Genomic DNA, 20,926 nt, shown 5'->3' with positions numbered 1-20,926 from the left:
AGCGCGGGACACCGTCCAGAGGGAGACCCGGGGACAAAGCGTGTCTATCGCGCTGCCGTAAACACGTTCAGCATGTGGATCTTGCCGGAGGAAAACGCGTCCAGCGTTCTGGGAACAGTGCAACACCGACAGCCGCCACCGCGGGTTCCGATTTCCTCCAATATGAAGAAAAAGTGCTTCCAGGCACTTGCACTACTCACTTGTAGTATCTCTAGCTGAGTCACACGCGGCATGACTTCCGTTCAGCCAGCGGGCGCCCGAGACACCAGGCAGGGGAGCCTCTGCGCAGTGGCAGAAAGTTCTAGAGCCCAGGACACCCACCCGTTCTCTGGGACGGCCCACGTGTGTGCTGAGCTGGTGCGGACCGGACTGTCACCAAGCGTGGGTCGGGAACGACATCCCCCTTCTGCTTCCCAAAGGGAGCCTTCGGCAGGGAGGGGGCGAGCACAGTCGGCGTGGCTAGGACGAGCACCTCAGGGACGCCTCCCCTGGCTTCATCTTCTTGGCCTGCCCATTGGGCCCAGGGGGCAGGTTCTGCTGCCGCTTCTGCAGCCTCTCCTCCTTCTTCCTCAGGTAGGCCGTCACGTTGTCAAAGGTGGCCTTGTAGAGACCGCTGAAGCCCACGTCCACGCCGGCCGCACCTGCGCGGGAGGAACAAGAACAGAAACTGGGTGGGACGGGGACCCGTGTGCCTGCAAGGCCCTGGGGCGGCAGGACTGGCCGGGGCTCGTGGTGGACTTGCACCGCCTGCTCCGAGGCGCCCCCGCGAGGCCCACATCCTGGTGGTCGCGCCAGCCGGACCTAGGATTGCTCCTAACACAACACACCAAAGCCGGGTCACCGCTGGAAGACAAGGCACGAGGGCTGTGGCTTGCACGCTCATCTGGTGGAGCTGCCCCCACACTGAGAGTCGCCCCACAGGGGCCCTTGTGCTGGGGACTGAGGGCGGCCTTCAGCCAACAGCCAGCGAGGGAGTGAGGCCCTCGGCCCAGCAGCCTACAGGGACCAGCACGCTGCCAACAACTGCTCATGCACCTGGAATCAGACCTCGCCGCCAGGGAAGTGGTCCTCTCAGGACAGCACTGGGACACTAAGCCTCAGGACCCACAAAAACAGCAAAATAAAAAGTGGTGCTGTTTTCACCCACTGACGGCAGGTTACTTGTTACACAGCAACGTAACAGATGCGGACTGACCTAAGTGTCAAGAGTTCAGAGGCACGATGACCACAGACCAGCCCCACAGGGTCGACCTCACCCTGGCCAGAAACTCCACAGGGACCGTCGGCAATGTGCCCGCCTGTGCCCTGCACGGTGACCTCCCCACTCGCTCCAGCTTCCCTACGCCTCCTGTGACTTTCAAGCTCAGCTGGCCTGCCTTCCCCATGCTCTCTCCCCCTGCACCTTCCCCACCCCTGCACCGTGAACAGGTTTTATCTGCAGAAGCTCAGGGAAGCTAAGCCCGCCCCGGGCTGGCCGTGCCAGGCAACCCACAGTAGGACGTGCTGGCCCCAGGCCCCGGCAGGGAGGACGGCATGAGCCAGGCGGGGAGCAGGCTCGCCAGTGTCCCCGACACAGTCCTGCCACGGATCCGTTCCACAGTGTTGCTGAAGCAAATGCACACAGTGCTGGGGAGGACGGAGCCCTAGTCCCTCCACTCTAAAAGGAAGGATGGAAATTAACCCCGGAACCCAGAACCAACAGATCACCTCAAGAATGCCTTCCATGAGACATTTAGATCACTGCTAGTTGTCAACAGAAATGGAATTTATGTTTGAATGTCCTGAATTCCGAGGAACTCTGACTTCTCCTTGGGGAATACTTTTGAAAGATGTCTTCTGGGCAATAATTTGTGTACTTAAATGAAAGCGTCTGACTCCCAATGCTGGGTTACCAGTCATCCTTCTGACAGCCGCTTCAAATCTCTGCCCAAGAAGAGCATCACGGGGTCGCTAGAGGCTGTGTAACTAAAGATTTGCCTTCCTCCACCAAGAGAAATGGAATGATGTCGGGGCGCCTGGGTGGCTCAGTCGGTTAAGCATCTGACTTCGGCTCAGGTCGTGGTCCCAGGGTCCTGGGATCGAGCCCCGAGCTGGGCTCCCTGCTCAGCGGGGATCCTGCTTCTCCCTCTGCCTCCCCCCTCACGCTCTCTCTCGTGCACTCGCTCACTCTCTCAAAGAAGTAAAATCTTTTAAGGAAAAAGAAAACAAACGGAGCGAGGTCTCCTCATTCTGACGTTCTCAGACAGGAGGACTAAGTGAGGGCAGCACCCAGCGCTCACCTCAGGCCCTTCCACTGACCAGGACATGTGGCTCTGATCGCCTGGCCACCCCCCTCACAGACTGCAGCGCCGCAAGGCAGGGGGGGTCCTGCCTTCCCACTACTGCCTCTCCTCTTCCCTCGGCCTGGTGTTCCTACTGGGACCCACCCTGGGCCACGGAGACCCACAGGCAGTCCGCTGTTTGTCCCCACACCTGACTTCGTGGCCAGGAACCACATACACCTGTGGTTGCTCAGAGCCAATAATTGGGGCCTGTGAGTCGCCCTGCCACTCCGTCTGGAGGCCCACCAACTACCGGCCCCTCCCAGGGGACCTGCAACACACAGCCCTGACGGCAGAGAGGTGGACAGTACTCCAACTCTGACCCTGGTCCCCATGAAGCTCAACCATCCTGACGCGGACTGCCCGGGCGTGGGTCAGCTCCTCAGTGCCCCGACCAGCTGCCGGCCTTGTGGACAGGGACACAGGGACATGCCACACATCCTGGACTCTCGCCCACAGACGTGGCTTCCTACTGTGCATGGTATCCTGTAAGCTGGCCCTGTCCGTGGCCAATTCTGGACATCATCCCGAAAAGCAGGCCGTGCTCACACTCTCACCTTCCAGCATGGCCCAATTCCCCTGAAGATGGGCGGAGACCTTCTTTAAGGCGGCATCTTCAGGAACAGCCTGAGAAGACAAACGGAAAACGTTTACCAGGAAGACACAGGACCACAGCCCCAGTGCGGCCGGCAGAGGCTCCCCAGACCTGCCAGGCATGGTCCAGGCTGCCAGGCCCTCGGGAGCACCAGGCAAAGCCGGCCAGCCGTCCCGGTGCGGCAGACACAGCAGTCACCACATCACGTCACGACAAAGACCCACGACGTGTGGGTTGCCAGGGACCCACACGCTGGCTCGTCGTTACCTTGTCTGAGGGGCCCGGCAGGGGACACGTACCAGCTAGTGGCATTCTGTTCACCACTACTTTTTAGACGAAAATACCCAAAAGGTTCAGGGGCACCTCCAAAGCCCTCAGTCAAGTGAGCACGTGTAAAGCACGAGACAATCCGCACAGTGCTCTGGTGGGCTTTATCGGATCCCCTCCCCTCAGTGTCGCAGGAGATCCCGGACAGGCAGGAGACGGCCCCGCTTTACAGACAGGGCAGCCAGCTCAGAGAAGGGGTAAGGTTCGCACGTCACCCGGTGAGGAGAGGCTCGCTCAGCCCACAGCCCACATGCCTCTCTACTCCTGATTCCACGCCCCAGATACAAGGCCACGCTAAGCCTGCCAACGTCAAGGACACCAACTGCTGGTTTCTCTGCTAAAAAGACAAGTGACCAGGACAATCACAAGAAAAAATAGGCCCATGAGGGAGACTATCCCACAAAGAAACACTGCAAGCATCATGACATTAGATAAGCTGGCTGGGCGCCCCGGCTCCCTGAGCCCCCGGCACAAGTCCTCCAGCCACCACCCCCCAAGGACGCAGCCCCCAGCACCAAGTCATGATCAAGCTAAAAGTGGCACAGCTGTTGGCCCCCACCACCCCCACCCCAGGCTTAGGGGCGGCAGGGACCCAACACGTCTCACCTGCCACCAGCCGTCCACAGGCCTGCAGAGCACAAGGGGGGCTTCCCGGAAGTCCTGCAGGACCCACAGTCCCTGGCCCTCCTCGAAAGCAATGTCCCACACTCTGTGCTGAAAAGCCAGCTGCTGTCTGTAACCCAGCTGCTGTCTGCGGGCATCGAGCTGGAAGATGTAGACAACAGGAACGCTTTCCACAAAAAAAGAGAGAAAAATTATTACAACTACCATGAGGCCCATGTGGGTATCACTGGACAACAGACAGCAGCTCAGCACTGTGCCCGGATCTGCCCCGAACACAAGACCCAGCCACCACCAGCATCTTGACTCTAAGCCCACGAGACTCACACAGAAACACCCAGCCAAGCCACTTCCCAACCCAAGAGATCATAAAGGTCTAAGTCAGTAAGCTCCAGGTTAGCTGGTCATGCTATGACAGGGAACCAGCACGGGACAAAGAAATAAGACGTGGGGAAGGGGGCTGTCCCAGCTACAGTAGCAGATGGCGCTGGGCGCAGGCACCTCCTGGCTCTAAGCCTGCATGCTATTTTAAAACAAACTAACATGCCCTCCGCAGGGTTGTTGTAAGGACAAACGAGACGGGCAGAAACACCAGATACCTAGCCGGCACATAAACAATGCTCCAGAACCCGCTGGGTGGCACGCGGTCCCGAAATCCTCCTCCTCACCACCACGAGCCGTCGGGTGGGTCCTACTGTGACCTGCCCTAGGTCGGGTGTGAGGGCTCTATCAGGCCCAGCCCCCGGGTGGGGCTGACTGAAGCGTATTCTACAACTTTGCTCTCACCCTCAGGTGGGGCTTTATCATGCACAAAAGGCCAATTGGAGACCAGTGAATTTAAACAGCAAGTGAAAGAGCGCCACTCCACTCTAAGGAAAGGAACCCACACCCCTCAGGCAACAGCCATCCTCCCAGAGTGAAACTCACTGCAGGGACAGGTTGTACAAATAAAAGCGTGTGAAGCCTCCCAACAAGGAGACAGCACACGGGGCCAATGAACCACCCGCGTGTCCCCTCCCTTACGGCGGGGGTGTGGGGCCCTGAAGCAACGCCCCCAGCGCGTGAGCTCACCCACCAGTCACACAGCAGTGCCACGCAGCCCTCGGGGCTCCAGTAGGTGATCCTGGATGCGGCGAACCTCTGCAAGGAAAAGCAGTAACATAACAGCACGTTCGCCTGTCAGGGACCCGACTCGGGACTGTTCTGTTCAAAGCGAGATCAGACACAGCAAGATCTTGACAGTGGCCACTACGGTCAAGGAAGGAAAACAAGAAAACAGTCCTGAACTTTCTGGAAATCAGAAAGAGAAAAGAAAGGCACAGCAAACTACCCGTTTCACAATTCCAACGTGCCACGGCAGATAGAAGCCTCTCTCGTGGCTCTGGCCTTCCCTCAATGTCTCCAAAGCCAACGGACTGGTCAAGAAGGACAGGAGGTGACAAAAAACCCAAGGGATCGTTAACAAGACACAACTGCGTGTGCAAGGTCCACACATCCCAGAGTGGGAACATCCAGATGCCAGTCAGGAGAAGTGGGAGAAAAGGCCTGATGTTCACCAAGCCCAGCCCGAGGGGCAGGGGCCATGGCCTGGGGGCTCCTGAGAAGGAAGCGAGGAACCCAAGAGGCAGGGCCATCCGCAGCTCGTGCAGCCCTGGTGTGCCAGGCCCGAGGTCAGAAACCTACTGGTTCCTGGTTCTCTCTCTGCCTCACACTCCCTCCCCTGACCTCTGAGAAAGAGACCAAAGTCAACCTCACTATCCCAGAGCACCAGGAGGTTAACTGAGAGCATGAATGTGAAAAAGTAGGTGAAAAAGTTACCAGAACAAATCAGGCATCCATGCGCCATGGCCTTGGGGCGCGGGGGGCGTGGAGAGCACCAGGACTGCAGACACCCAAGCAGGGGGTGCCATGAGCCGGCAGCCAGAGCAGCAGAGTCCGCTGACCTGGGGGCCCAGGCAGCCCCTTGGCTGGGTGACCACAGCCCCAGGGTCCTTGAGGCTCTGGCCCATGGTCAGGCCTGGCCTGCCCACTTCTGAGGCCGAATAAGGGCAGTGGCTACAGAGCAGTCTCTGGGGGGAGGAGAGAAAGCAGCCATCCCGAGGATGAGGCAGATGAGCCCCTCAACTCTGGCCCAGGTCTCCTGCGGGCTGGCAGGGGGCCACACGGGGACTCCCGGGGAAAGTGCAAAGCTCCCGATGACAGCCAGGACACCTGGTCATCAAGAAACCACCCCGAGGGCCAGCTCTGCGGGCCTGGAGAGCCACGTAAGCAGACTGCTCCCTCCCTGCCAGGCCCAGGGGGGCCTCTATAGGAAAACGGGTGGGGCCATCCTCGGGTGACCAACCTGGACCTCAGCCCTACAGGGCATGAGCCCAGGAGCAGCACAGAGCTAGGTGTCCATGACGACAGAATCCAGAGCACCGCCAAAAGGCAACCCACACATTCTCCCCTGAAAATCTCTCACAATCAAAGGCCCAGGTGACCTGACCTGGGGATACACTGGCCGGTGTGGGGTCCCAGGAGTAAGGGGGTGGTCATCGAGATTAATCCATGACAGACAAAGGGAGAGATGCAGGAAGGGTGCTCAGCTCCCTGACTGGCTATAAAACCCTGGAGAAGCTCTCTGCTCAGGCACCACTGTCTTTTCCATTTCCAAGCAGGACTGGAGGAAGCATTTCTGTACCGTGGTCATTCAAACACAAATAAAGCGAGAGAAGTTATTGCCCACTTACGGGAGTGGACACCTTTAGAGTTTGAAGTACGTGATCTCTCCCAAGCTGGATGACGTCTGTGCTGACGACTAAAAAATGTTTCCAACACAAAAGTGGTTTTGTTCGCAGGATTCCAGTGACTGAAGAGGTGCCCTATAAGCCCTGATAAACCCGAGACAGAAGCATGACGTTACCTTGTCACCCCACGGCTCCGCCGGCTCCCGCAGGCTGGTCAGGTGACAGCAGTGCAGCTCTCGGCCACTTCGGTACTCCCAGAGCCTCAGGGTGCGGTCCTGCACACAGCACGGACAGGTCAGCACACGCGCGTGGGGGGCAGGCCAGCCTCTGAGTGCGGGGGCTTCCGGCAGGGGCTGGAATACCGCTCAGCGGCAGCCAGCGCCACGGCGCTCTGCTCTGAGGGAGGACTGTGCGGCCACGCCGATCGTTAGCAAAACACCCGTGACCCCCACACGGCAGAACGGGCAGAAGACACGAGACAAGCTGCCTCGTTCACGTGCAGGACGTCAAAGACCGCGGCTGCTGTACTCGCGCCAGGAGGATACACGCGCTTCAAGGGTCACCCATTGCACAGGAGACACGTGGGTGGGGCTGCTGAGCACGACAACTGTCCCGCTTCCCTGTTCAGGAAGGGGTGAAAAGTGGGCGTCCGCCTGTTACCCGTGAGATTGTCACCTGGTGCAGATAAGGAAACTGGCATGTGTACCGAGAGCCCTAGTGCTCCAAAAATAAGCATCAACGCAAGAGAGAGCTCTATTAACAACTGCTCATCACAGATCTCACTGGAAGGACAGGACATAGAAAGAACTGCGTATCTGAGAACACTCAGGACACACAGGGCGTGAAACGGAGCCTAGCTAGCTCGTGCACTCGGCCGGCACACCGGGGACCCCCATCCCGTGGACCCCCACCCCGTGCACCAGAGTCCATCGCTGACAACAGGCATGCACAGGCCCACGTGCACGTGAAGCCCAGATGCCGAGCAAACCAACGAGACAGCATTGCCACAGCACACGCGGAGTTCCTAAATGACTGGGAGAAAAGGAAGAAGAGCAATTCCCCCAGAGCGTGAGAGCCGGGGTGTGCGGGTGCTGGGCAGGAGCACAAACACCTGCCAGGACACTACAGACATGGAGGCACAGGCCCGCCCGCCCAACCTCCCTCTGCAGGGACTGGAAAGGGATGTTCCCGAAGCGTGAAGCCCTGAGGACAGAGACGTGAGGAGACAAGACAATGGTGAGGCCGTCTGGGAGCAGACGAAGGCAGGGGGACTGGCCACAGGAGGCCGTGACACAGCGGCTGGGCCCAGCAGGCCCGCGGCAGCACGGCCACCCGGGGGGCAGTCAGGGCGGCCAGGCTCCCCACCCCTGCGGCTTACAGAGCCACGGGTTCACCATGTGCAGCCAGGGAGCGAGAGACCGCAGTCTTAGGGACGCCAGATCCATGCCAAGGGGCACCACCAGCCCTCCCCAGTCACCTCCCGGAACACGGGGACAGGCCTGACGCCCAGAAAGGTGAAGACTGAGCCAAGTAACCACCAGAAGAGGGCTGATCCAGATGGCCTGGGGGTGCCCGACTCCAACACCCTGGGTTCCCAGACACAGCCTCCACCACGCTGGCCAGTGCCCCGTCCCCATCATAAATGGACAGATGCAACCACCAGACATCCGCAGGAAACCTCCACGAGGAAAGGTGGACACCACACAGGGGGAAGGAAACACACATGAGCTCAGGGAGATCGAAGATCCTGCACTCGGGACCAACACAATTGGGGCCAGGACCCTGGGATCGAGCCCCTTATCGGGCCCCCTGCTTGGTGAGCCTGCTTCTCCCTCTCCCTCTGCCGCTCCCCCTGCCTGTGCTCACGCTGTCAAATAAATAAATCTTAAAAAAAAAAAAAAGAAAGAAAGAAAAGGACACTCGGAGGACGAGAAAAAGCTCGTGACAATTACCAGGAACAGCAGAAATGAAATCCCCACAGGACACTATGAAATAAAGTTGAGGACAAGTTCCAAAAAGCAGATGTAGGACATGAGACAGAGGCCAAAGGAAAGAAAAAGAACCAGGCAACCAACGTAGCCCAACATCCCACAACACAGATTCAAGGAGAAGCGCCCAAGGGAGGACACTCCCGGTACCAAGAACCCTGAATCGCAGGGGCCACTGACCGTGCAAGCTGGTCTCCAGAGCCCAGCCCCCATCTCCCCCAGCTTCAGAGCACAGGGGCAAGAAGGCCCCCAAAACTGTCAGGAAAGGGGGAACAGGTCCCACAGAAAGGACCCAAACTCAGAATGGCCTCAGATTTTTCAAGTGAAAGTGGGGAGAAAGCCAAGCACAGAAACTAACCAGAGAAAACATAGGCCCCTCACCTTCCAAATCCCTGGGAGGAGCTCTCACCTCGAGCTCTATGCCCACCCACCCACCAATCATTGGGGGTTAAGGGCACCTCCAGGGCCCAGGACAGCAGCCTTATGACAACACCCTCCCCCCACCTTCAGAGGCACTGCTCGGAAACACAGGAGAGAGAGACAGAGACGGACAGACAGACACGGACACAGAGAGGATGAACATGGGGGTGGGGGTGCTACCGGAAGTGCAGCCCACCAGGAAAGGGGACGACGGGCACAGAGAGGGCGGGAGAGCACACAGAAAATGCGTGTTCCTGTTTCTCCACTGCTCGAGTTCTCTGGATACGCCGGGCGGCCATTAAGAAGGCTGTGAAGGCCAAGGGCGCACCTTATAGGGGCGTTGGGAGCCACGGCCATTTTCCTGTAGGCCCAACAGCAGAATTTCACTTTACAAGTATATTGCTTCTGATGAAAATGAAAAGTGCACTCTGCAAGGTGTGGGGCACACGGCAGGCCACGCACCCCGCCACTGGAGCACCATCCCTCCTATATCTTCAAACAGGGTCACGGGCAAAATGCCCGAACCTGCCAAGCCAGTGCTAAAATCAAAGGTGTTCGTTTTACTTTTCTGGGAGCTTGAATATTTTGTTTATCATGAAAAAGACTGGAAGACGTAGGTACAGCAAAATTCACAAAAACTGGCCACCTCTGGGGACTCCAGCCATATCTATTTTGTTTGCTATCGCAGGACCATGCACTGCTGTGAAAAACAGGACACGGGACGGCCGAAACTGCGAGAACACAAACGTGGCAAAGGAATGAAACACAGATACGCAGACAGTGGCCAGATGTCTGCAGGACGCTAAGGAGGCGGCTCTTCCCACCCAGAAACCCTAACTCTTAAGAGGTCCAGGCGCCTCCCGTGCAGCCCCCCCACCTCCCACTGCCAGGCACCTGAGTCCCACAAAACGCTAAGGGGCAGGAAAGACAGGAGGAGGAACAGGACAGAGCTGACAGAAAAAAAGAAAAAATGAGACACCATCAGTAATTCAAACCCTTCGCTTTGGCAAAAACTACTGCTTAACGAGCCTTTTAAAGATTATTCCTTAGAGCCAAGTCTCTGATCACTAAACCATCGAGCCCCAACTGCCAGGACATAGAAGTTTTCGTCACCAATCAAAGCCCCCACCAGGCCGGGGTGAAAAGCCAGCATGGCAGTAACTGGATGGAACCCAAGTCCCCTGGAATTCAGAAGGGGTCTTCCCACCTTCCCACCTGACTGCTAGAACAGAAGTCACAATGCTGTTACAGATGTGGCCCCTGAATGGAAGGCCCTAAGCAAGGAGCCAGCCACAGGCAGCTCCAAAATTCAGAAAACAAGCACCATCTAGTGGACAGCCACCAAGTGAAAGAACCACAACTGGGAACAAAAGAGCTCGTGGCTGGCAGACCCATCCCCCCCGCGTGGCTCCCTGGCCGAAAGGCACCCAGAGGCGCACAGGGCAGAGCGAAGCACTTACCCCAGAGGAGGACAACAGCAGCTCGGGGTGGTCGGGCACCACGAAGATGCGGCTCACAAACCTACAGGGCAAAGAGAAGCAAAGGGGGAGCCGAGTTCCAGGGAGCTGCTGTGACGTCTGCTCAGGCCATCTGTCATCTCAGAGAGATTCTCCCTCCAAACCCCTGACCCCCAACAAAAACTGCCATGGCTCCCACGTGTAGCTAGACAGCACTGAGCAAGCATGAGGAGCACACCATGCCATTCTCCGGGCCCCAACAGCCACGACAACCCCCAAGCAGGAGCGGGCCCCAGCCACGCTACTGGAAAGATCCATGAACATCTGTGTTGCTCACTCCAGCTGCCCTGCTCACAGCCCAAGACCTTCCCTGCAGGTCCGTGACGACAGGGAGCCTCGGGCGGAGACCTGCCGGACAGAGCAGGGGCAGAGGGCGAGCAGAAACACTGGCCGGCGGACTGACTCAGACCTCCTGTCCTTTACCCCAGGGCAGCCCCGCACCCAGCGGTCCCCAGAAGCCCACCCGGGGTCCGCAGGCTATGAGCCAGCCTCTAGCCTCGCAAGGGGGGCAGCCTTCCCTGCTTCTCTCCCAACGACAACGCGACCACTAGCTCACGGCTCCCGGGGATGCCCGTGACTGGCTGGCCCAAGCAGTCCCCTGACGCAGGGCAGCCGTTACAGAGGCCGTGAGTCACCTCAACGGCTCAAGAGGGAGGAAAAACCGGTTTCCACAGATTTTACACGAGATTCTCAAGCACCTACTTTTACTCCTTATTCACTCACGGAAATACCTCCTGAGCGCCTACTACCTGCCAGGCAGTGCTGAGGGCTGGCAACACACTGGGCGCAGCCGCAAAGGCCCCCGTCCAGGGCGCCGGCAGGAGACGGGCCAGCGGAGGCCTCGGAAGAGCACCACCCAACATAAACACGGTGCCGGCCACACCGTTTACGTTTGCAAGTGACCACATTAAGAAACAGACACAGATGAAAATAACTGACACTCTTCTTCCTTAACTTCATTTATCCAGAATATTACCATCTAACATACAACCTAAATTAAAAATTAGTAACAAGCTGTTTTTACGGCTTTTTTTGTATGAAGTCTTCAACATCAGGTCTTGTACACGGCACATCTCACTTCAGACTTCAGGGCTCGAGGCTCCTGTCTGGACAGTGCAAGCTAAAAGAAAAGCAGAGCAGGGCAGGACAAGGGGGGGCCTTCCTGAGAAGGCAGGTGGCATCTAGCCGGACACTGAAGAAGTGGAGGAGAGCACAGGGTCCTGTGGGAAGAGCATGCCCATCAGTAAGAACAGCATGTGCAAAGGCCCTGAGACAGGAGTGTGCCGGGTGGTGGTGGGTGGGGAGCAGGAGACCCCAGTGAGAACAGCAACAGAGAGAGGGCCATGGGGGGCTTACAGGTCATAAGTCTGGATGCTGGATTACTAGAGAGCTGAACCAAAGCCCCCATCAGCTGTCCGGAGCTACAAACTAGGCCACCAGCGACCTTCAGAGATCACTTTACATTCTGTTCAAAACCAAGGAACAGGAGCAATCTCAGAATTAAATGAAGTCTCTCCAGTATGTTCCGCTGCCTCCAATAATGCAGTGTTAAACATTTTAGCCAACGAAACGAAGGGCTTCTCCTCTCCTCTGTAATTAGCCTTGAGCCCAAGAAGCCCGAGAAGAGCGGTGTGCCTCAGAAACGCCTCCCTTGCAAAATACCAAAATTCAGTTACTGAAAGAGAGCTCACCTGCCAGCAAAGAGGTCACAAAGGAAGAACCACTGCCCACGCTCGGAGGCAACATAAGTCCTGGACGTTCAAATTACCGAAGTATGTTCCCCCCGGCACACACCCCCTCCCGGCCGCTGACCACTGTGGGCACTGACAAGCGTCTACGCGGAGGAAGGAGTGTTCCGGAAACAAGCCCTCACCTGGAGGCCAACATGGAAACCACTGGTGAGTGCTAACAGCAGGAGGCGCGGGCTTAGAGGGAAGGCCTCTCACACTGAGCCCTACGCTGGCTCCCGTGGGCAGCACCACCACCGCCGTGTGCGGCGACCACGCCCTGGGGTGTCAGACCTCAGTGCCAACAAGAAAACCTCTCCCCGAAGCCCACGGGAAGGGAAGGGAAGGGAAGGAGGAGGCAGAGGGCCTGACGGCCCCGGGCAGAAGCCTACACCGAATGGGGCCTCGCCGGGGAGCAGGCAGCCCTGGCTTCGCCACCGGCTGCCCAAGCTCAGCGGCCCACCCGTCCCTTGAGCCTGAGCTTCCTCCTGGGGGGCAGGAAGGGGACTCACTCTGTGTGCCCGAGGCAGAAGGACTCGATGCTGTGCGGCGCCGCGGCCCAGCTGACCCGGATCTTCTCGTCCCGGTCGGCGGTGAGGACATAGTGGTCGTCGGGACTCACAGCCTGCACACGGGGGTTAGAAAGAACAGACCTGCTGGTGGGGGTGGCCAGAGCCGGCCCACCCACCCCACTGCCCCAGGACCTGTCCCCAGGTCTACACGGTACCCCAGCGGTGGTACCAGACACCTGTCTCAATGCAGCTCCGCCCTCCTACCACCCCACCCCTCGTTCTCCAGCACCTGCTCGCCTTCGCCTCCTTCCTCCTTCAAGTGTCCCCATGGCCAACCCATCACCAAGTCCTAGGGGGGTTGTCCTTCAAGAACCCCTCCCTCATTATCCCGGCCTCTCTCGCCGGGTCCCACCCCAGCTCCACCTCCCACTGGCTGCCCCCAGCCCTCACCGGGCCTCTTGGGGGAAACAGCTCCTGGCTCAGGGGTTGGAAGGACACTGAGGTGAGGCCCATAAAGCACGAGGACAAGCTTAGGCCTTGAGATGGTGTCTGCCCTTCCCACATGCCTCCTCTATCTCATCACCCAAACCCAGGCTGTCCCTTACTTCCGGAACCACCCAGCCACCTCCTAAGTGGCCCATGGGCATTCACCCTGTCAGCCTCACCATCCTGAATTCCATTCTCACGAACTCCTGCTCACAGATCTGCAGAGCTGTCCCTGCTACAGAACCCAAACCCTGGCAGCTGGGCTCACAGCCCCGGCCTCACCGCCCCATCAGACCCCCTGCCCCTGCCCCCAGCTGACTGTAGCAGACTTAATTAGGCCCATCACCCACGTACCACATCCAACAACATCGACAGGTGCCCAAGCTCAAGCTTGCCGCATCCCTGTGGCTCCAGCACCGAAAAGGAATAAACATCCCCAGACTTGTCGGCCACCAAAAGCTTCTCCTCCGAGGCCGTGAAGGTCAGGGCCGTGCACCTCCTCACCACGGTCCTGGAAGGCAAGAGACGCCCACCATCGGCTTGCACAGGTCAGCACGAGATGGGCCGACAGACCTGCAGGCCGGCCCTTCTGCTGGTGTGTCGGCTCCACACCGCCTGTCTCCCCTTCCAGTCACCAAAGACGGTGCCAAAAAAACAAAGCAATTAAGAGAACAGAAACAAAGCCAGCGCCTTAGACCGACTTTACTTTGGAATAACTTTGCTTTTGTGACAGCAGAATCCGGGTGGTGGACCTCTAGGTGTCCAGCACGACATCTTCTCAAATTTGTCGTGTGTTTGAAGACCGTCATGACAACATGCTGGGAGAACTGCCTCTTGACCCCAGCACCTCTACTGGGCATTCTGGGGAAAAAAACGGTCAGCTTCGTAAACACCCAGCGTGCTCTGATCAGAACCAGAAGCACTCACCACGTAGGGCCCTCCTACCCCCGCAGCTTCCCGTCCACGACCGCGGAGTCCACGCCCCAGCCCGGGTCCCTGCCGTGCGGGAATCCCACGTGCTCCTGGTGCACAACACCCCTGGGGATGGGGCGACACACCCGTCGGCAGGCGCGGCACTCGCCGTCCCTCCCCCTGGGATGACTCCGGAGGAGGGCGAGCCGCGGCGAACAGCATGCACTGCTGGGGACGTCTGCGTCCTAGCTCCGGCTGCGTGACAGTCACCACACTCCTGAATTCAAACCCTCGGTCCAAATTCACAAGATCTGCCTCATCTGCCCGCTGGCTCCACACCGCGCCAGCCTAAGAAACAGTTACAGCTCCCGCCGCACACGCACCGACTCCTCCGGGGTCTCACTGCTGGTGGGGAGCAGGGTCCGTGCAGCTTCCCGCCGCTGGTGCTCTCACCGTTCACCTCCTTCCACCGGCATCTCTACAGCAGATCACGCTTTCCACAAGGCAAGACCCTGCACTTTGCATCCCACGCTAGACACCACGCGTGACCCTGCTTCACACACGAACCCCAGGCTTGTCCGCGTTACCTAACTCTGTGCCTCTCCCTGCCCTCCTGTCACCAGAGCGGGTAGAAGGGGACTCACTTTCCAACAAGAGCCAGTCAGCGTCTGTGCACACGGCGCTCGGCCCCCTGCAGCTGGGGCCCCCCATGTTACAGTAAATAGAAACTAGAGCTTGAAGAAGCCACATCTCCAACACGAGGACCACACAAAGACCTCCCAGGTTCTCGGGAGCAGAGGGACAGAAGGAAAGAAAACGCAGGGCAGAGGGCCTGCAGCCACGTCCCGGGACTCCACTGCCCACAGCAGCTGAACCTCCTCCTGCGCTTACCTGAGCCAGTGGACAGTGGACAGAAGGACAAGGAGGGACATAAACATAGAAACACAACAAAAGAAAGAGCATGGGGCTGCGGGCAAGACTAACCAACTCTCCGAGCACACGGTCACTGAAATGCCACCATACGTTCAGACAGGCCCTCACACGGCCACGCGGCCACCAGTCCGGACAGTGGCCTGGGCCGGTCCCACAGGAGTATCGGGCGTGGACTCACACGAGCACCCGCCACTGCCCCCCCACCCCCCAGCCCCAGCTCAGTCCAGAATCTTGTCCCTTTGTCTTCTGCCAGTGGAGGAACTTTCATCATCTCGGGCCAAGTTAGTCCTGGCCAGGCTTCTAGGACGCTGCTTGGCTGTACAGAGTAGGTGGGGGTGAGGGTCTGAGGGGTCAGGTCACAGACGTGGGCAGGCAGGTCATGAGACCGGACAGTGGGTGGGCTGGCCACTTTGCCCCATCAGAAGGCGTGGGCCTCACCATTCTTCGGGATCTCTGCACTCCCCCCTCCCCCCAGAGTCACGGGGTTCACAGCCCAGCGTTCCCATCCTCATGCCCCCCAGGGCCAGCCTGACCCTCTCCCCTCCGCCACCGCCAAGCAGAGCACTGCTGGTCAGGTAGCTGAGCCCTAAAATCCCCCACCCAAGCCCACCTCCAACGAGCCACACTTGTTCAACAAACTGAGTGTGTGGGGGCCCTGCAGGGCACCAAGGATACCAAGCTCCCCAACACCACACACCTCCAGCAGCCAGGCAGCTTCGGGCAGAACAATCTCATTTCCTGGGGCTCTGCCTTTCCACATACTTGTATTATTTCAATACAGGCATTTTCTGAACCGGTGTGATTTCCTATGTAAGATTTCTCACTAATAAACGCATACATCACAAGAGAATATATCATGTCACCCCAAGTGTCCTACTTTTAGTTCAGAAAACCTGGCCTTGGTTCTGGGCCTTTGTCATTGTAAACCGAAACCTTGAAACCAATCATTGCTATGCACTATTTCCATCTGGGCTATTCCTTAAAATCCTCCATGATGAAGCATTAAAGCCACTGGAGAGCTCCGAGCTGTGAGCAACTCTTGGTCAAATGTGGATATCGGGAGCCCGGGACACCCCCAACACCGAACTGAACCTCAGATGCGTGAAGGATGGGTGTTCTTCTGAGGAAGGGGTCCATCTGTCTGTGCCTCCCGCCAAGTGTTAAAGGCCACTGGACCAGGCAGCAGTGCATCTTACGCTGAGGTCAGCATACATCCACAGGACAAGGCAACGTGAGAAAGGCAGCCCCTAGACCTGTGATGTGATCTGGCCCGACCCCTTCACTCAGTGGCTGACGCAGACGGGATGGGAGTTATCCAGGGTCCCGCAAGCAACATCTACACGCGCAACGTACCTCCCATAGGCAACATGAGGCCCTGCACACCTAACGCAGAGGTTTCCAACACAAAGCTATTCTGCTGGTATCAATGTAAAAACCAAGACGAAAAATACAATTAAGCAGGGAAAAAAAGGCAACTGCCAGCCACTGTTTGCTAAAGTGTAACTGCCCACCCTGAGTGTTCTTAAATCTCTACGTGAAGACAATCGCAACACGCTACCTTCAAAAGACAAAACAAACAAAAACACAGCATCTTCCCCTCAAACGCCCACAGACCACAGTGCAGAAGGAACCAGACATATACACATAGGACTCTGTGCCTAAACACCCATCCTGAGCCTTACACTCCAGAGGCCTTGCCCTGCATTCCCCGATAGCCTGACAGCCACAGGGACGCGGTGACAGTCAAGAGAAGTCTAGATTCCTCCTTCCAGACCGTGCACAATGCCAGGAGCCCTCGGAGAACGGCCAGAGCCCCGCCAGGAGCCCTGGGCACTCGCCCTTCAGTCAAGGTGCAAGCTCCACCACAGGACGCAGGGGCCTGCTGGCAGGCTGTGTGGGTGTCCCCCTGTCCCAAGTTCAGGATGAAGGGCTACCCCTAAGCAGGGAGCACATACCAACATAGACTGCCACCTGCAATTTGCCTTTTTATTCTTCTCTTAGAAAATAAGATGCAAGAGGAATCCAAAAAGCACAGGTCTCCCCGATACAGTTGTGAGCCAGCTACGAAGTGAAATTCTTAACCTTGGCTGTTAGACAGTTAGACGTTAACATTATAACCTGCATGTATTTCTCTCTTACTCTCGAGGGACAGTTAAGCTGTGCAGCCTCAGGGAGGCAAGGATGAGGGGAAGGCTGACTCTGCTCCATGTGGGTGTTTCCATCCCGGTCACAGACATCGTAATTCCAGCCCTCACCCGCTTGAGGAAATAAAGCACTTACTATCAGGACACTGTCCGAGTCAGACAAATTTACACCTACCCAGGGCCTATATCAGCATCACCCACCTCCTCTCCTAAGCCTGCTGATTTTCTTCATTTCTGCCAGCACGAGGCTGGAGGAACACTGGAAAGCAGGATGGCATAGTGGCCAAGGGCACCGACTCTGGAGCCAGAGTGACCAGGGGCCGGGGCCAGCTCTGCCCTCTGAGCTGACTGACCGGGATCAGCTTCCAGACTCCCAGCAGGGATGTGGGAGAGAACAACGCCCCGCCCCCTCACACAGGGTTGTTTCGAGGGTTCAGTCAGCTAACACCGTAAGGCACTGATAACAGTGCCTGGCACGTGGCTGAGACTACGTGTTAGTCGCTTGTTCACTACATCACTGTCACTGCTGCGGGCATGCAAGTGTAAGCTGTGCGTTGGTAAATAACATGGTAATTATTCCACGTTAGCATTTCATACCTGACACTCAGACATTGCCATGGTTTTGTACGGAAAAGAATCAGACGCTTACTGTCATCAGTTAAAGCAAAATAGCTGCCAGACTTGGAGAAGGTGGACGCCAGAATCGTGTCACTCCCCTTATCCGTGGGCTGCCCGTCCTCCCTGAGAAAGAAAAGGACAAGGATGATTAGGGGTTGCCTGAGTAAACAAGGCTGCATTCCTCCAGGTTGGCCTTGTTCATTTATAACATGAGCAAAGATAGAGAATGGCATGAGGTTTATGTAGCCAGAATATAAACGCATATTAAGCAGACAACGGGAGGTTCAAAACAGCTCCAATTTTTAAGGAATAAATCTAACTAAACAGAAAAATCTCTCAGCACACACACCTGAATCCAAAGAGCTGAGCCAGAAAGACCCTCAGAGATCACATGGCCCACTCCCTCACGGATATGAACGAATCGAGGACTAGAGTCAAGGATTAAATCATATTAAAACAAAACTGAACCGGGACGCCTGGGTGGCTCAGTCGTTAAGCATCTGCCTTCAGCTCAGGTCATGATCCCAGAGTCCTGGGATCGAGTCCCGCATCGGGCTCCTTGCTCAGCGGGGAGCCTGCTTCTCCCTCTGCCTGCCTCTCTGCTTGCACTCTCTCTCTCTGACAAATAAATAAATAAAATCTTTAAAAAAAAAAAAAAAAACTGAACCATAAAACCAATTCTACTAGAAAAAGGCACCATACAAAATTATCACACTCTGCTTTCCTTATCTTTCGATTAACTAAAGCTAACTTCAACACATTTAAAGTTACATTGCATTATTTCAAGATGCCCACAAGAGTTAGTTACTGGCAGAAACTGGAATTATTTAGAAAAATCCTACTATTCTTAACACCAAATTTAAAGTTAGTTCCACGTTTCTTTGCTGAGGTCCTGGTTCATCCACAGGACAGCATAAATAGAAACGAAGAATTCGGTGCAGAAGCAACTTACTCGATGACACAACAATTTACTTCTTAGGCTACCCTGTCCCATTTAGTCCAAGCATGATTAGGCCTGAAGAGGCTGCCCCATCATCTCACCCTTTATTCTCCTGTGACTTCTTTTCTGCAGTGCTGCAATCATACGTAAAGAGGACGTCATCATCACTAAGGAAAAACAGAAAGATTTTAAAGGGAGCACTTCATGAATAAAAATGTGAGTTTTTTTTTCCTGGAGCACAAATATTCTCATACTCAATAAATTAAGGGTTTTATCCATGACAAGAAATTGTCTGGGTACAGTACTTCAGAGAAAGGCTAAGGAGCTTTAGTTGCTTAATCTTTTCAGATTTGCCATACACAACTGGCATGGTTCCATACCAAATAATCTGTTAAGTAAAACAAATGAGAAAAAGTCAACAGGAAGTAACACATGATTCTTTTACTCCCAAAAAAATCAACGCAAGATGGTTATGTTAGAAGAAATTATGTTCTGATGTTTTTTGGTGAGATTCCTGCATCTCAATTTAAAAATGTCTCAACTACCCAAGAAAGCTCCCATGGCGGCCAAGCACCTGCCAGTACTGGAGTCAGACCCTAAGCTCTCTGCAGTTTATGCCCATCTCCTCCCTTCCAGTGCTTGGCAGAGACCAGGTATCTTGTACAAACTCATAGCCTTTGAAGTAACCGCGCTCAGACTCTTTTCCCAAGGAACACTGTGGTGTTGGAAAGAGTAGTTCTCCGAGTCACAAACTTTGCCACCACCATTCTATTTCCTCAAGAGGCACACAGAAGAATCATATTAAAAAAAAAAAAGATGGGGACGCCTGGGGGGCTCAGTCGGTGAAGCATCTGCCTTCAGCGCAGGTCATGATCCCAGGGTCCTGGGATGGAGTCCTGAGTGGGGCTCTTTGCTCAGTGGCGAGTCTGCTTCTCCCTCTCCTCCCTGCTCGTGCTCTCTCTCTCTCAACTAAATAAAAATGAATCTTAAAAAAATGATGGGCTTATTGCATTTGATATGAATCAAATGTATTATCAAGTATAATAAACCCATGTCTCCCACTGGCATGCGTTAGATACCATGAGCCTCTAAAAATAATCTGGAATATACCCCAAGTCTGTGAGTAAATGTTTTGTGAAGACTAAATCTAACATTAAGTTGGATTTCTGAAACCCAGCTTTGAGCAAAGAGCAGAGCGTATTTACATTTGACAGACACATGGTCCGTTTCAAGTATGAATCCAAACCACCGGGAAAGGAGTAAGGGGCCGAAACTGACCATGGGACAAGACTACTCGATCAACACTTATTGTTAAAAATCCAGGGTGCTGTGTGAGAAAGAGCATGAAATTGGGGAAAGCTAAAGCAGAACCGTGTGCAGGCGCACTGGGGGGAGAGGTAAGACCTAGAGCGAGGCGAGGCGGGCGGGGGGGGTGGCAGGCGCCACGTCCGGAGACGGAGTGCGCCCGGGACTCAGGCCCCACCCGGTCCCGGAGGGCAGGAGCCGCCTTCCTCCCGACGCCCCACAGCTGGGGTGGCCGCCGACCCAGACACCGCGCGGTGCCGGGGCCTGGCCCGCGTCTCCCCACGTGACCCGCCCGAAGCGTCCGGAAGCGTCCCGAAGCTCCCGACACCGACGCGGCCGAGAACGCGGGGCCCGCGGGCGCCGGCGAGGGGCGCGCCGGGGGCGGGTCTTGAGAGAAGGCGCGGGCACGCGGCCTGACCGAGAAGGAGAAGGCGGCGGCTGGGCGCGCCGGGGGTCTCCCCAGGGCGGACTCCGCCCTGGCGGCGCGAGGGACTGATTCTCCAGGCCCCGACGCGCGCCCGCAGCCTGGGCTCCCCGCTGCAGGCCCAACCCCCTCACCTGCTCGCAGTGGAGGTGGCCAGAAACCGACTGCCGCCCCGCACCACCAGCGCCTGCCCGCACAGCGCCAGCCCCGCGGAACTCGCCATGCGCCCGCCCGCCGCGCCTCCCCCCACGTGCGCCGCCGAGCCCCTCTTCCTGCCGGCGCCGCACAGTGACGTCACGCGCAGGCGCCGCGAGGTGGCGCCACTCGGCCCGCCCCCACGGTGGCCGAGGCCCCGGACATGCGCAGAAGGTGCTTTCCGCCTTCGCCGTCTTGGCGGTGTCTTCTCG

At 56.8% G+C, this 20,926-nt stretch overlaps 1 protein-coding gene across 2 annotated transcripts; it reads right to left on the bottom strand.

The window, feature by feature from the left end:
- Positions 1-6: 6 nt before the first annotated feature.
- On the bottom strand, positions 7-20,812 carry WDR4 (WDR4 tRNA N7-guanosine methyltransferase non-catalytic subunit). 2 transcript variants are annotated; one of them, XM_036069294.2, is made up of 11 exons: positions 20,654-20,812; positions 18,892-18,957; positions 17,830-17,973; positions 13,598-13,754; positions 12,758-12,870; positions 10,462-10,522; positions 6,770-6,868; positions 4,940-5,004; positions 3,850-4,033; positions 2,879-2,948; positions 7-641 (listed from the first exon to the last, which is right to left on the bottom strand). In XM_036069294.2, exons 1-11 carry the CDS (start codon positions 20,740-20,742, stop codon positions 460-462), a joined length of 1,230 nt encoding a protein of 409 aa, XP_035925187.1. In that variant the 5' UTR covers positions 20,743-20,812; the 3' UTR covers positions 7-459. The 2 variants fall into 2 exon arrangements, with proteins under 2 accessions (XP_035925187.1, XP_035925188.1); XM_036069295.2 differs by lacking the exon at positions 20,654-20,812 and having other exon boundaries at positions 17,882-17,973; positions 18,892-18,939.
- Positions 20,813-20,926: the final 114 nt, after the last annotated feature.

This window comes from Halichoerus grypus, chromosome 1, assembly GCF_964656455.1.
Source record: "Halichoerus grypus chromosome 1, mHalGry1.hap1.1, whole genome shotgun sequence".
In the NCBI taxonomy this organism is placed as follows: Eukaryota; Metazoa; Chordata; class Mammalia; order Carnivora; family Phocidae; genus Halichoerus; species Halichoerus grypus.
This window is presented reverse-complemented; position numbering and strand designations above follow the sequence as displayed.

Bases quoted from the DNA above. Each gene is read 5' to 3' on its own strand.
- WDR4 (XM_036069294.2), bottom strand. From the start codon at position 20,742: ATGGCGAGTTCCGCGGGGCTGGCGCTGTGCGGGCAGGCGCTGGTGGTG. The intron at 18,958-20,653 runs GTGAGGGGGTTG...GTTTTTCCTTAG, and splicing joins GCCACCTCCACTGCGAGCAG to TGATGATGACGTCCTCTTTA. The intron at 10,523-12,757 runs GTGAGTCCCCTT...TTTGCCCTGTAG, and splicing joins TTCTGCCTCGGGCACACAGA to GTTTGTGAGCCGCATCTTCG.